The sequence below is a fragment of the Pteropus alecto genome, unplaced genomic scaffold, assembly GCF_000325575.1.
Source record: "Pteropus alecto unplaced genomic scaffold, ASM32557v1 scaffold8, whole genome shotgun sequence".
NCBI classification, from domain to species: domain Eukaryota; kingdom Metazoa; phylum Chordata; class Mammalia; order Chiroptera; family Pteropodidae; genus Pteropus; species Pteropus alecto.
The window spans coordinates 4,982,533-4,997,877 of NW_006494609.1; the positions used below are offsets into that span (position 1 = coordinate 4,982,533).

Below are 15,345 nucleotides of genomic sequence, written 5' to 3' on the forward strand. Positions count from 1 at the left end.
GGCAGCTCCTATGTCCCCCGCCTTCCTGAAAGGGTGGCCCCTTGGGGCTCCCTTTGATGTGGCCCCCTCCCCACCCTCAGTCCCCGCCGCTGTCGCCGTCGCAGCCCCAAGCGAATTCTTCTTTGGGGAAAGTTGCAGCCCGCTGGCCGGCGCTCTCAAACCCTGCGCTGCGACTCCTGCGGGCTCTCACTTGTCATGGGTGAGATGCGCCGCAGCCCAATTCGGGAGCCTTCAGGTCTCAGGCAAACGTTTATTTATGACTCCAGATAGGTTTGCCTGGGGAGGAAGGCCTGAAAGTAACTCCCCCCAGGCTCTTCCAGCTCCCCTGCTGGAGGTGGAGGCCAGAGAATCACCTGCCACTCTGCACCGTTTCTCGAGGGTGTTCTCGGAACGCCAAAAACCTAGAGTGCAGTTGATACTCAGATGTGATGAGGATGAAGTCCCAGAAAGACAGCCGCTATGTTTGAGGAAGTGGTCAGAAGAACCTGCCCTGCCGCTAGGTGTCACCTAGCTTTATTGCGGATAAGATGTGGGACCGCCCACCCCCCCAGCGAGAGACTCTTGCCGGGATCTTCCTGTGTAGGGCATGAAATTGTTCAGGTAAGAAACGTCCAGACCTGTAGAGAATTTTAATGAGTTTACTTGAGCCAAACTGATGACAATTGCCAGGAAGTAAAATCTCAACAGACTGAGAAAACGCTCCAGAGAATACAAGTTTTGCAGCTTATTTCATACATTAGAATCAAGAGAGGAGAGAGGTAAGGAGAGTTATGTGAAATTCGTTGGCGGGAGTTTAAAGGGGTGGGAGAAAGCAAAGCAAAGCAATCTCTGTGATTGAATAAAGAGTAAACGGAGAGACACATAATTCTTTTATATTGGTGAGTACAGAATAGTTAATAATTAACACAGCACATAGAGGTGGTATTTGGGGAACAAGACAACAGTGGCCTCCCCTGAGCTTGTGAGTTTTAGTATGTGGCCCCACTTTTCGTCCCCAACATAAAACCTCAGTTTATGATAAAGATCAAGAACTCGGAGAGGCAGTGACAATTTTAGTGGCCTAGAAGGGGGCTATTAGGGAATGTTCATGCAGTGAAATGGGGCAGGCGGGGGTAGGTGGGGTTTGGACAGGTCAGTGCCCAGCAATCGGAAGGCATTAGGGAGATAGGAGGGAGCACAAAGGCTGCTTCAGTTTCAGGACAAGGGTAGCGGATCCTTGGGTTTGTTGGGGAGGATGGCCAGGAAACCCACCATGGCGGTAAAACTTGGGCTCCGGGTTTAGCCAGAGTGAAACTCTTAGGGAACTGGGCCCAATTCTGAGAAACTACTGCTCTCCCCAAGAGCACAGCCAGGACTCTGCAGTGTTTTGAATAGTGCATCACAGGGGTTACAGCCTGAGTCCAGAGTCGGCCTCAGGGTTAGAATCCTGCTTCTACCATTTTCTAAGAAGCCGATATTACTGGTGAAGTTCTTTGACCTCTCTGCTTTTGTCATCTGTAAAAGTGTGCGTGTGTGCATGCGTGTGTGGTGGGGAACCTTCTTCGCAGGTGTGAGAAATAAGAATCTATGTTAAGGATTTATATTAGGATGAACTATATAAGTTTGCCATAGTTTGGTCAAAGGGGTCAAACACTAGCAATTTTATGATTCAACCTAATAAGATGCCTGTGACATGGTAAACACTAATATTCATCAAAAGAAGTCTAGCGTTTGAGTACCTGCTACACCATATTGCTTTTACTAGACTAAGTGGAAGAACACTTTGTTTTTTAGGATTTTTTTTTTTTGATAAAACTATTTTTCATATCCCACCTAATATTTTTTTCCCATCAATTTTTTTCATCTTCCACCAGCTCAAACTTGGAGTTAGAAAATAATGAGTTTATTCATCTGTGTTTACCTGTCTCCAAGTCAGTTCCTACCTAGCCCCTCTCCCCCTTGCCTGGACAGCTATAATAGCCTTCTGGTTGGTCCCGCTGTATGCATTTTTGTTCTCACTCCTTCCTCCCCAAAGCTGTTGGTTACTTTTTTCTAAATCAACTTCATGAGATATAATTTACATACAATAAACACACCCAATTTTAAAAACACACCTATTTTAATTATACAGTTCAGTGAGTTTTGACAAATGTATATATCCAGGTAACCACCACCGTCATGATGTAAAGCTTGCTCTTCACTCCGATTTCCTTCTCTGCACTGTAGGGGAAACAACAATAACAACCACAACAACAACAACTATGTTATAATGGAAAACAATGCATTGTCTATATGCCATATACTGTACATCCTTCTGAGTTATCTGATTCTAGTCTTTCATTGTCTTTGTGCTATTTTACAACTCTGTACCCACAGCAAAGCAAAATAACTCTTGTGTATAGGAATGCAAATTTTGTCCTGTTCTGTAGACAGACCTCTCTCCTCTGTGTGGAAACCAATTTTGCCTTCATTTGCACATTCATTTCGATATTCCTGATCTTTAGACGTTTGTTTTTCAATATCTCCTTTAAATTGGTTGTAATAACCTTACCAGATTACTCGAGTTAAACAAAATTTTTAACTCGTGTTCATTTTCATATCTGTAAGAGTCATAATTTTACTTTTTTGAAAATTATCTTTTAATAGTCCCATTGTCAGTTAATCCCTCCCTCCCCGCCCTTGGCTCCTGGCAGCCACTGATCCACTGTCATCATAGGTTAGTTTTGTCTCTCTAGAATTTCATATCAATAAATTCATTTTTATGTATTGTTTGGCTTTCTTTGAGCATGCTTTTGAGATTCATCTATCTAATTATAGGTATCAGTAATTTGTTCCTTTCATTGCTGAGTAGTATTTCATCATATGAGTCTACTACAACTTGTTTTTCCATTCATCACAATGGGGTTTGGATTGTTGCCACTTTGAGGCTATTACGAATAAAGCAGCTATGAATATCCAAGGGCAAGTCCTTGTGTGGACATGCTTTTACTTTTCCAGGATGAATGAAAAACTGCCCAATTGCTTTCTCAAATGGCTGTACCATTTTGCATTCCCACATCTTCGTCAACACTTGGTATTGTGATTCCTTTTAAATTGAGCCATTCTACTCTGAACAAGCCCGATCCCTTCTGATCTTGGAAGCTAAGCAGGGTCAGGCCTCGTTAGTACTTGGATGGGAAACCACCTAGGAAGACCAGGTGCTGTAGGCATAATAATAAAAAAATAAGAGATCGTAAGCTGACAAGGCCCTTGCAATCTGTGAGGTTAACCAAGGGTTGCCTCGCCAAAGGAATGAATGAATGAATGAATGAATGGAGCCATTCTAGTGGGTGGAGGCAAGGACAGCATTTACTTACTCTTCCATCTTAACTGGAAGCCTTATTTCAGTTTCGATTTGCCTTTTGCTAATGACCAATGATGTTGAGCATTTTCCTGTGCTTATTGGCCATTAGTAAACCTCCTTTTTGTAGTGTCGGTTCAAATCTTTTGCTTTTATGTTGAATAGTCTTGTTGAGTCTTAAAGTTTTTTGTTTTTGTTTTTTAAATATACATTTTGGATAGAAAGCTTTGTTATATATATTTTATCCCAGTCTGGGATTTGGATTTTTCATTTGTCTTTTGAAGGCTTCATTTTGATGAAGTCAGTTTATCCATTTTTTGGTTATTCTTTTTGTGTCCTAAGAAATCATTGCCTAACCCAGAGTCACAATTTCTTTTTGTATTTTCTCCTAGAAATTTCATATTTTAGTTTTTCTTTAGGTCTGATTTGTTTTCATTATTGTATATGTGTGGTAAAGGTTGAAGGTGTGGATAAAGTGGGGCCACACACTAAACCTCACAAGCTCAGGGGAGGCCAGCACGGCAGGCCCTACAAACTCAGAGACGGAAGGTAACCACATCGAATGGTCTGAACATAAAATTTCCGAACTAAAAGCAAGTCATGGAGGATAGTCCTAGGCCTTGTAGCTTCCTTTGCAAAGGTCAATCTTTACCTTTCGTGAGCCGGTCTTTCTGCATCTAAGACAAGGTACCTTTGAAGTATCAGCGTGATCCTCTTTTCCAGGCCCCTCAGGGCACTCACCAGAGCAGAGACCACAGAACCTCTCATTGTTATCTTGTTCCCTGAATACCTTGTGTCTCCTTGATTTTTTAAAAATTTATTTAAATTAGTTTCAAGTATACAGTACATTGGTTAGACATCTATATGGTTCATAAGACGATTCCCCCAATTGCTCCCTCCCTCCCCTTGCCCTCCACCTAGCCAACATATTAATGCTAACTGCATTCCCTCTGCTGTGCTCCCCATCCTCCTACGATTTTAATGTACAAAATAAGCTGCAAAACTGCCACTCTCTGGAAAATTTTCTCAATTTGTTGAGATTTTGCTTCCTGGCAATTGTGGTCAGTTTAGCTCAACTAGACAATTCTCTGGAGGTTGGGATGTTTCTTACATTAACACAGGTCATTTCCTCTAGATATTTAGTCGTTCCAGCACCATTAGTTGACTAACTGTACTTTCCCCACTGAATTAACTTGGCACTTTTGTTGAAAACCAACTAACCATATATAACCATAATAGGGTCTATTTCTGGATTCCCTAGTCTGTTGTATTGCTCTGCATGACTATTCTAATGCCAATCACGGTCTTAGTTACTGTAGCGTGGTAGAAAGATTTGAAATCAGCTAGTGTTCTTTTTCAAAATTCTGTTTTGGCTATTCTAGTTCCTTTGCACTTTCATATAAATTTCATCAACTCATTAATGCCTACAAAAAAGCAAGTGCTTATCTTTTTCAATGCTTTAAACTTGTCACTAGTTCTCCCCAGTGCATAAGATAAACTCCTCAGCACGACAGCCCAGTGCAGCGGGCCTCTACCATCTCCTCACAAGCCCCCACCTCGCCATTCTCCCCTTTGCTCAGGGAGCTTCAACCAGTTTCATATCCTCCGTTCCTTAGAAAAGTTTTCCGTATCACCTTTGTCTAAAGCAGATACTGGTTATCATCTTTTATCATGTTCTTTACGTTTCCTTCCTAGCACTTAGCAGTTTGCAAAATGATATATATGTCCATGTGCTTATTTGTTTACTAGAAGTAGGAACCATATCTATTTGTTTGCAGCTGTTATTGGTAATCCTCAGTGCAGTGCCTGGCACGGACATAGCACTCAGTATGTATTGGTTGATGAATGAAAGATGCAGCTTTCTGAATATTTTATTGGGGCAAACCAACATATTTGAATGGGATGATTCTTAAGTCATCTCGAGTAGTTCCCCTTCAGTTCTTGACATGCATTCTCAAGACTCATACACCTACTTCAACCCACTATTCACAGCTTCACAGCCATCCAATAAAGTAAAAAAGAAAGAAATAAAAAATCATCTGGCAAAAAAGGGAGATGGGGGTAAGGGAGAAAGAATGACATTTTAACACATTAAATTTTTATTGACATTTCCCCTTCTCTCACTTTCTCAGATTATATGGGCATTACAGCAATGGAGAGGGGTTATCAGAGCACCTCTTGTAAATTCCAGGTTATAGGTAAACTGGTCAATGGAAAACTATGGGCCAACAAAATAAGATCTCGGCTCCCCATAAGCTATTTTGACTTTCCCCTTTCTCTTAACGTTAGCTACCTTTGTACAGAGAGGCTTCGTCAGGGCTGTGTGGACATGCTGGCTAAACTGACGCAGCGATTTCACCAGTATCCTGTGAAGAACCATCAAGGATGCTTTTTGTCATACCAACCATTGGTTTAACATCACGGAAGAAATAAGACCTAATGTTTAGGGTGCAGACAAGTTTCCACTCCACCCTAAACAGTGGTTTATGTCCCACGCTCCCTTGGAAGCTCAGACCAAGCAACCAAGCTTTGCACAAGAAACCTAAACCTGGGAATTGTGTTGAAAAAAGCAGACTGAGTTGGCACGAGCCTCCTCGTACACAGAAGGATCCACTTATCCATGCAGATGGCAACAAGGCAGGACACTCAGCACGACATCAAGGCACTGCTCTTGTTTTTACCTTTCGTTCAACTTCCCCACAACTGCTCCAAAAGAACAGGGCTTTGGGTACAGCTTCATTAAAAACACAGTGAGTGCAGTTTTAGAGCCATTGCATTCTTTAGGGTCAGTTTATTACAACTCATCATACCACAAAGAATCACGGTTTAAGGCCATTTATCATGTGTACTATGAAGTAAACAAGACCTTGCCCACAGCTCTCCGCCCCCCAAGCCGCTTCCAAGGGTGGACTGGGAACGTGATACCTGCAGACTCACCACAGAACTGAATAAACATTTTCAGTAAGGGCTCCAGCTAACCCCTTTGGTTTCCACTCTAGAAAAGACTCAATCCATAGCAAAGGGTGCTTGAAAAACAGGTTACTGGAAATGACAAAAAGGACAACAGCGTTTTCTATACAATTAAAAGCAAAGGGATCATTGGCTCACCCTAGTATTTCTTCTGTATGATAAAGGCAGGAAGCCAGCCTTCTAATTTGGCCGTCTGGGCACATGGTAATTGGCTAGGAGACTAGACACTACATTTCATGATTTCATGAGGATAAAACTGAGAAGAAAATGGACATGCTTTTCTCAACGTGGAAGGTATTTTGATTAACTGGCTTAATGGATTAAGTTGCCTGCTGGGCACCGAACTTCCATGGAAAGCAGATAACAGCGTAACTAGGTTCTGGGGCTGCATTTAAGCGAACAGCTGGCTCAGCAGCCAAGAAGAATCTTTTGGTTTTCATAATTCCCCCTTCCCAAGCCCTTTGGGCTTATGTTTGTGAAATGCTCAACAGTTCTTGATCTTCATGGAGATAGAAGGAAAACCACTGCTCTCCCCCGTTCCTAATCGCATGGGTTATAGCAAGTAAAGATTAAATCCCATTTTGGCTTACCTAGAACAGCAGGAAAGACACACAGCGGAGGAATGAGGTCACAGCAGTTCTCTGCATGACAATCAGGTGACAGTCAATTGTATTTAACCTTCTCTAGGAAGTTTTACCACATCCCTACAAAGTCTTACAAAACAAGAATTACCCAAATTCTCTTTTTTCACTGCCTACGGCATTATTAGCAGCTCTGTGCTGCTGCCAAGTCCAGTATGACTAGGGGCCAGAGATCCTCATCAGTTTGGAAAGGGAGGGTAGGGGGAGGAACAGGGAAGTGGTGGTAGATACCATCACTTTTTCCTCCTTCTCTGAGAAGCCAGGAAATCTCTCCACATAAGCCATCCTTCCTCCTGGTTTTCACTAATAGGAAGTGAAGTGTATTTACACACTACAATATTCAGCTAGACTGTACTAGGCATAAGAAACTTAGATATAGGCTCACCCAAGTAGGGAAGAAGTTCCCTGTCACCTCCCGAAATGTAAGACTGCATGAACAAGAGCCAGGGTATCGGATCTAGTGATCCTCTAAGCACAGCACCACCACAGATCAGTTTTCTCTGGAATTAGAATTCTAAAAATCAAGAAAGAAAGGCCAAAGAGTGAGATTGTAGAGACAAATCATTGGAAGATCATTCAATTCCTCGGTCTCTGAAAGAGTATTCGGCAAACACACAGCCCTCAGTAGTTGTGTAGGTTATTTCTGTTCACCTCACATGATTCCAGGAGGAAGGAGTGTGTTTCGACCATCTGAAATCCTCACCCTATCATGAAGGTTTAAGAGCATGACTAAAGAACTAAGATGCTGAGTTCTTCAAACAAACGAGCAGTTCTTTGGGGATCTAGAGACTAGAATGTTTTTTTAAAGAGAAGTAATTTTCCAAAGCAAAGCAAAAAGTTAAAAAGTGCTCCAAAGCCCCTGAACATTTTCTTTCAATATTTACTTGCTCTAGAATGTATACCATATTCTAGGGTAGACCTTTTAAAGTAAAGGTGGGAGGACAATCTGCCACTGCCACTTGATCCATTCTTCGTATGTGATTTTGATGTCCTCTAGTTATAAATTTCCTGGTTTCTAATGTGATGTGCAGAAAAAGGTCTTATAAACCTCAAATGGATAAAAGCAATGCTAAATAAAAAGATGAGAAAAAGTGATAAGAATTAGTCATACCTCTATTGACTCTGATTATCAGCTTTGTAGCTGACACCTGTTTGAATCTTATCAGATTCATGGATTAGGCTGTGTTAAACCATGTTACTAAACAATACTTAGGTGTCCCAGATTTCTACTCATTACCAAAGGCTTTATTTATATACACTTGTATTGCCTCAAGTGCTTGGTTAAATAATGATGCTTGTGATATGACTGGACCCTAAATTTATATTACAGTTTTAAAAAGAGACAATCAGCATGTATAATGTTTTGTCCTCTAGCAAGTAGAGGTCCTGGATAGGTCATAGGAGTTTTGTCTCTTCTAAATAAACCTGTAATTTAACTTCTAACCTGAAATAACTTTGTGCCAGCAAAATGATAATGAATATATATTTTAAATGCCCATAGTAACTGGTATTTTATATTGCAGTGACTTCATGCAAGCCCAAATAAAAAGGCTAGTGGGTAAGTTCATTGCTTAAAGTTCGTAAACTTTGCAAACCCTACACCACTGAAGAGTAACTACACTGCAAAAGCTATCTGGTATTCTAATGGGGTTCCATGCTGAAGAACTAGATGTACAGGAAAGGTTAGCAATGTACTTTATTTTACAGGACTAGTTACTTGGTTACCACAACTTCTTTCTTACTGCAAGTTGTACATGCTAAATATAGTCCCTGAATATCTATTTGGTTCTTTAAATGAAATCTTGGACTATTTCAAGGGCTTAAGACTCTCAGATGCTGAGAGTGACCAAAGATAACATGACATGAAAACAAAACTTCACGAACAGTAATATTGCTTACATCCTCTACTACATGTACCCACACATACATACCACAGCTGACAACAAGATGCCCAAGAGTCTGGACTGAGAATTCTTACCAACAAAAGGAGTGATTTCAAAAATAAGACACATGCAAAACTTTCACACTATTCTTTTCCATTCTATTCCCAATCGTTTCCTATAACACCTCATGACTACTAAAAGTAAGCGGATCTTGGGTATAATAAAGCCAGAAGTTCTTTTCACTTAAGCTTTGGTCAACAGAAAAAAAAAGAACTTTAGCACAGTCGTTTTCAGATGTGTTCTTTGGTCAAGCGGTATAAAGCTCTCTGAAAGAAATCCCTTTTCCCAGTATGAAAACGGAGTTAAAATAAAGGATCCCAGTTTAGCAAAGAGATATGTGTTCAGAATTTCTTAAAAAAAAAAAAAAAGTAATGGAAGGCAAAGCCTCCTGATGTCAGGTTAGAACTATCTTAAGACATTAAGAATAAAGAGAACTAGAATTCAGAAAAGTAATACTTAAATGGGTCAGCTTCTAAAAAGGGTAAGTTAATAACTTTAATCCTTAAATAGGAATATGACAAATGATTTCTGAGCAGAGGATTTACCAACATCTTCCTTTACCAGCTTAAATCCTAGTCTAGACTCAGACCCAGGCAGAGGCCGTCATAATTTTGAAAAGCAGAAAGCAGTTAGCAGCAAACCACATATGTCCTGCCCTTCTGCGCTGCCCTTGCTCCTCGCCCCAGCAGGAGTGCATGCTACTCCCACGAGCAGCTCTGCCCCGAGCAGTGAGGCGTCAGTCAGCTTCAACACGGAGGTCTGACTGGGGTGGGATGTGGGTGCCTTTAAATAATTTAAGTGTTCTAAACAGGACGGGAGTATTAGGTTAGAGCTTGGGAAAAACCGAGAAACCGGACATACCCTCAGACTGTGACCAGCAAGAAGAAATATTTGATGGCGAGAGAACAAAATGGAATAAGACCAAGCCCTGGGAGGATCATGACCGGAGGGAGTTATACAACACGGGGGAATTTCCGCAGTGTTAGCGTTTACTGTTTTACTTAAACGGCTAAACTTAAGAAACTAAAGGGAAAACACTTGGGTTGATTACTTGACTGGTTAAATAAGAAATGTCAAGGTTGGTAGCCTCTGAGATCTGGAGTGGAAGTAAGTGGAAGGCACTTGCTCCCTAGGGAGGTGGGCCAGGTGAGTCTTGAGGCTGTAGAGCCAGGGCTAGCAGGAACTTTGAATGGGCCCACGTCTGCGAGGTGGCTGGGAGAGGGTGATGGTCTGCGTGGTTAGCAGACACAGGCTAGGGTCAGTGTGATTTCACAAGTAGAATAGTTATAAAATAAAACATTTTTTAATGGACAAAAAAAGAAAAGTGAGCCTTTTTTTTGGAAAAAAAAAAAAAAAGGTGAAATGTAGCAAAAGAAGGATGTGAAGCAGTTTTTTTACTATTTACAAAATGCCATTTAGAGTGGAGGTGGCCACCGTCAGTTGAGGAAATGTCTTTCGTATGAGATGGCCACAGAGGTGTGGTTCCTGGAACTGGCTCAGAAAGGCCACACACTGTCCCGGGTGAGGAAGAGTTCCTCTAAGGGAGCACCAAAAAGGCTCAGTCTTCTGTTTCTTCATATGTAGTCTCATCGAAGGGCCTGTCCAATAGAGGTACCAACCGATGACGGGAATACTTCAGTTGTAATAGGTCCCCAACTTCGTCTATCTCCTTTAAAGCCTAAAGTATAAAAGACAAAGCAGAGCTGAGTCAGAGCCAGCAGGATGCAGGCATGCCTGGTGCTTTACTTTCCTAAAAACAATTGTGGCCAAGTTATCCTCTGGTGGGACCGTCTGTGTCTAGTACATTTACTCTGATCAGACTACAGTACAAAAGAGCTGCTTTTTGAGCAAGGAGGTTAGGCTGACCATGAATAATGCGTTGTGAATAGCAGGTATACAGGAATAAGGGTATAATTCATCAAAGTTTGTCATGCTTGGTAGGAAAAGGAATATGCACCCTGGACTTGTCAGGCTGGCCACAATTTGTCATCTCTCCTTTTATAGTTCAGTACTTGTTCTTTCCATGATCACATTACCAGAAAACTGCTGAGAAGTCTGTACTGAGATGCTTCCTAGAGGCAAAACAGATAGTCCCCAAAGTGGACTGCTATGCAGACTCAGTAAGAAAAAATGAAAGCCATGAGGAGGAGACTCTGTGTGGCTAATGGACAGGCTGCAGGTAAGGGAGCAAAGAAAAGACAGAGCCAGGATTTGAACTTCAAAATCCTAACCTTGAGAGAACATCCCATCTTCCCATCAAAACTCTAGTTGTCTCAGTATAACTTTCTTTTCTGTAAAACTATTTTTCAAAGAAAATATATTTCTTATAAAAAACTCAAACATTAAGGCAAGTTATGAAATAAAAAGTCTCTTCCTGATTGCTACACTAGTCCTACCTGGTAGAGGCAATCTGTGTATGGTTTCTTACATGTATTTTTAAAAAATAATTTCTTGAAGTATAACATACATACAGCAAAGTATGAATCATTGTCAGTTCAGAGTTAACCTTTCCAAAAAGCAGCAGCACAAAGCGAGTCGAAATAGATGATCCCAATATAAGAAATTCATAATTTCTCAGAAAACAATTTAATGAAAGGATAGTGAAACTCTATGCCCCAGATAACCTCTCAGAGAAATCCAAGGAAGATAGCAAAAATTTTTAAATCCCAGATTCTAAGGCTAATAAAAGTACCTGGCACAGGTCACAGGATGCAGTTTTCAATTCATGGCAGCGCTCCAGCCCTGTCACTCATTCCCCAAGAACCTGAGGATATTATTTAGTGCATCTAATAACAAATCTGGGGTGAGTGGACCCGGGCTTCAGAGACAATGGCTTTATCTATAATACCATCTTCTTAGACTAAGAAACAGTAAGGGGGCAGTAGAAGCTTTGTAACTGAGCACGACTCTCCAAATTTCCATCAGAGCATATAAATTTTCTGTCCACTCATATGGCTATTGCTCCATATGAAAATGTATACTTTCTCTTTAAAAAAAAAAAAGAATCGGTTCATTATTGGTAAAGATACATTTACCTGTTCTTAAATTAACTTTTATAAATCAGTGTTTGTAGGAAGAAAAAAAAAAAACCACTAATAAATAGTATTCCTTATTTATTCTAGCATAAGATAAAATATTCTTCACTCCAAATGTGAAAAATATAAAAAGCAAGTAAGAGCTAGATTTCAATATGTTATCAGAACAGTGGTACCTCTGAGAAGAGGTTTAACTGAAAGCTCCACATGGAAATAATTTACATATTAGTTTATATATTGCAAATAAAATGGTACTATTCAAATATTTTTAACCCACATAAAAATATTTAAAATTTAGCCCTTTAATTTTTTGTTTTAAAAAGAAAGTTTATTTCTTTTTTCTATGATAGAAGAAAATAAAATTTGGATTGTTTTTCCCTATTAAAAATATATTAAGAGTAGCAATGATGAGAGGATAAATAACAAGTTTGACGTGGGGACCGTGATCAAAATTCACCTTTTTAAGATGTAAAATTCATCGCTTCTTAGTATAGTCACAGAGTTGTATAACTTTCATTGCTATCTAATTTTAAAGCATTATTACCTCAAAAAAGAAACCCCATACTCACATCAACCATTCCTCATTCCTCCCTACCCCGAGTCCTGACAACCACCAATCTTATTTTCTGACGCTCTCAAGTTTGCCTTTTCTAGACATTTTGTGTAAATGCGGTCTTTTGTGTCTGGCTTTTGTTTGGCTTCTTTCACTCAGCATAATGTTTTCAAAGTCAATCCATGTTGTAAGGGTCCAACTTCATCACTTTTGTATGTAGTTCCAGTTGCCCAGCACCATCTGTTGAAGACACTATTCTTTCCCCATTGATTAGCCTTGGCTCCCTTGTTAAAAATCAACTGGCCAGATGCTTGGGTTTATTTCTGGACTCTTCATTCTATTCCATTGGTCTACATGTCTATCCTTTTGCTAGAATTTCACTGTTTTAATTACTGTAGCTCTGTAGTAAGTTTTGAAATTAGGAAGTTTGAGTCCTCTAACTTCAATTTTTTTTTTCAATACTCTTTTGGCTATCTGGGGCCCCTTTACATTTTCATATGAATTTGAAGATCACCTTTTCCAGGTCTGCAAAAACATGCCATTAGGATTTTGACAGGGATTGAACTGGATCTATAGAACTTGCTATACCACCATCTTAACAATATTAAATCTTCCAATCCATGAATATGGGATATCTTTCCATTTATTTAAGTCTTACTTCTTTTCTTTTAGCACTGTTTGGATGCTATCATAAACAAGATTTTCTTAATTTCATTTGGTCAATGCTGCTGTACAGAAATACGCTAGTTTTTGTGTGTTGATCTTTCACTCTTTGAGTTTGCTGACAACATTTACTAGCTCTAGCGGGTCGGGTTTTGTTGGTGGATTTTATGGCATTTTCTATATTTAGAATAATCTCAGAAGGCCCATTACTAAATGAAAACTCGTTTGTATCTCATAAAATTCATGTTTACTTCACCGAAACAGCATAAGACAAAATGACTTCAACAAACTTATGGTTTCAAAAAATGCACTTTATGCTTTAGAAAAACTAAATGGAAGGCAGTTAAACAATCTCTCAAGTGGATCTTATGAAAGAATTCTCGATTGGCAACCATAATTGTTGGCAACAGAAATCTGCTTAGATACATGTTTACATCTAAATTCTTTCATGAATATGTACAGTTCTCAGCAAAGTTGTTGTTAGAAGACATAATTTATTACTATAGCCATTGTTTATAATGATACATATTGTTTAAGAGGCATGTCAAAACTCCTAAACAGTTAAGGACAGTAGAATGAAAAAAAAAAAGCTGATCTCTGGGTTAAAAAAAAAAAATCAATGCAGATGTCTCTGGGGACATGGAGTGAGCAAAACAGGCTTAGCTCCTATCCTCAAGATTTATCTAATGTAGAAGATTGTCATTAAATAACAGCTGTGACTAATTTACTAAGGGGACACCTTAAGATTCCAAGGGAACCTTAAGCAGGAGAGTTTGGGAATACCCTTGAGCAAGTTTCCTTTAAATGGAGATGTGAAGAATGAGTAGGAGTCAGCCACACAAAAGAAAGAGAAGGCTCAAGAGAGAAAATTCTACAGACAAAACAACATACAAGAAAGCTTAGACGAGAAAAACAGCTAGAGTAGAAAAAGAATCATATAGTTGCAGAAGCCATAAAGAGAGAGTGGGGCGAGATGAAGCTGGAAAATCCCCCAGGGGATTTTTTGATCACACAGGGTCTGGTCTGCAGTTGTTTGTAAATAGAAATGTTTTAAGCAGCGTTGCATACTCCTTCCTCTATTTTACTGGTAAATATCTTAGGTGCTCAAAGAACATCAGGGTCAATAGATGATTAATTCCATCTGCTATATAGGCATTCTTAGTATAAGGTATATTTATATCAAGGTGAAAGTATCTACTCACAGTATCAAGAATTTCTTTGGTATGAGCTGCCGACAGGCAAAACCTGGCTCTGGACTCAATGATTGGGGTAGCAGGAAATCCCACCACAACTACACCAATGTTCCGCTTCAGCATCTCCCGTCCAAAGGCGCTGCAAAGGGGGACACAAGGAAAGGAAACCAGAGGAGTCATAAAGCACACAGTACAAAGGTCTTGGGGTCCTGAATGATTTAAACTCTTGGGTGATGCAGGCACTGGACACTTCTATTAGGAATTTCCTCTAACTTCTTTTAAAGTTAAAACTGACAGTTCACAAAGACTTCTTTTATTCATTCCTAAGGTAGTCATCTCCCAAATGGTTTCTTTCATAAAGGTGAAAGAATATAATTGGCAGAGACTAATTTTTAAGAAATCGTGCCTAAAATAATTTGTAGTTGTAGCCTTAAAGTGTCTCAGACATGTAACAGTGGTTCAGGGAATTCAAAACGAACTTAAATTTAAAACCCGGTCCTTGAAATGTTAGGCTTAAAAGTTCTTAAGATTATAAGGATGCAGAGGATCTGCTGTGACATGGACATCTTTTTGCTGGCAAAACAGTCGACTAGCATTAACCCTCAAGACCTGACTGACTTGGGTGTCAAGCTGCCTTTGGAATTCAGGGTTTCTTTTTTGTTGTTGTTTGTGAGGTCAGCACATCCCCAGGATTTAGCTGATTGATTAGACTACACAATTCTCAACCTGTCCCCCACAAGGCAAACTGGCGGCATGTGACTTTATTCAACATCTCTATCTTGTCTAAATAACACAATTCTAACTTTCATGTAAGTTTTGTTATATTTACTAAATTATGTTTTGTCTTTTCCTCTTGTTGACTTACCTCATTTCTTTTAGTCTTTTCCTTTAGGTGTTTAAAGTACTGGTTTGAGAATAAAAATACCCACACATTTTAGTTACATCAGTAACTAATTAAGTCTTTTCCCTTAGGTGTTTAAAGTACTGGTTTGAGAATAAAAAAATCCCACACATTTTAGTTACATCAG

The 15,345-nt window shown here is 39.7% G+C and overlaps 1 protein-coding gene and 1 pseudogene across 1 annotated transcript in view; one reads left to right on the forward strand and one right to left on the reverse strand.

The window, feature by feature from the left end:
• Positions 1 to 3,069: 3,069 nt before the first annotated feature.
• LOC112473870 lies at positions 3,070 to 3,188 on the forward strand (annotated as a pseudogene).
• Positions 3,189 to 5,174: 1,986 nt separating this feature from the next.
• Positions 5,175 to 15,345, reverse strand: part of SPTLC2 (serine palmitoyltransferase long chain base subunit 2) — an 80,777-nt gene continuing 70,606 nt past the window's right edge. The window contains exons 11-12 of the mRNA XM_006925486.3: positions 14,327 to 14,456; positions 5,175 to 10,551 (exon numbers count right to left, since the gene is read on the reverse strand). Of these exons, the coding sequence (XP_006925548.3) occupies positions 10,432 to 10,551; positions 14,327 to 14,456 (250 nt within the window). The 3' untranslated portion in view covers positions 5,175 to 10,431. The remainder of the gene's footprint in view (positions 10,552 to 14,326; positions 14,457 to 15,345) is intronic.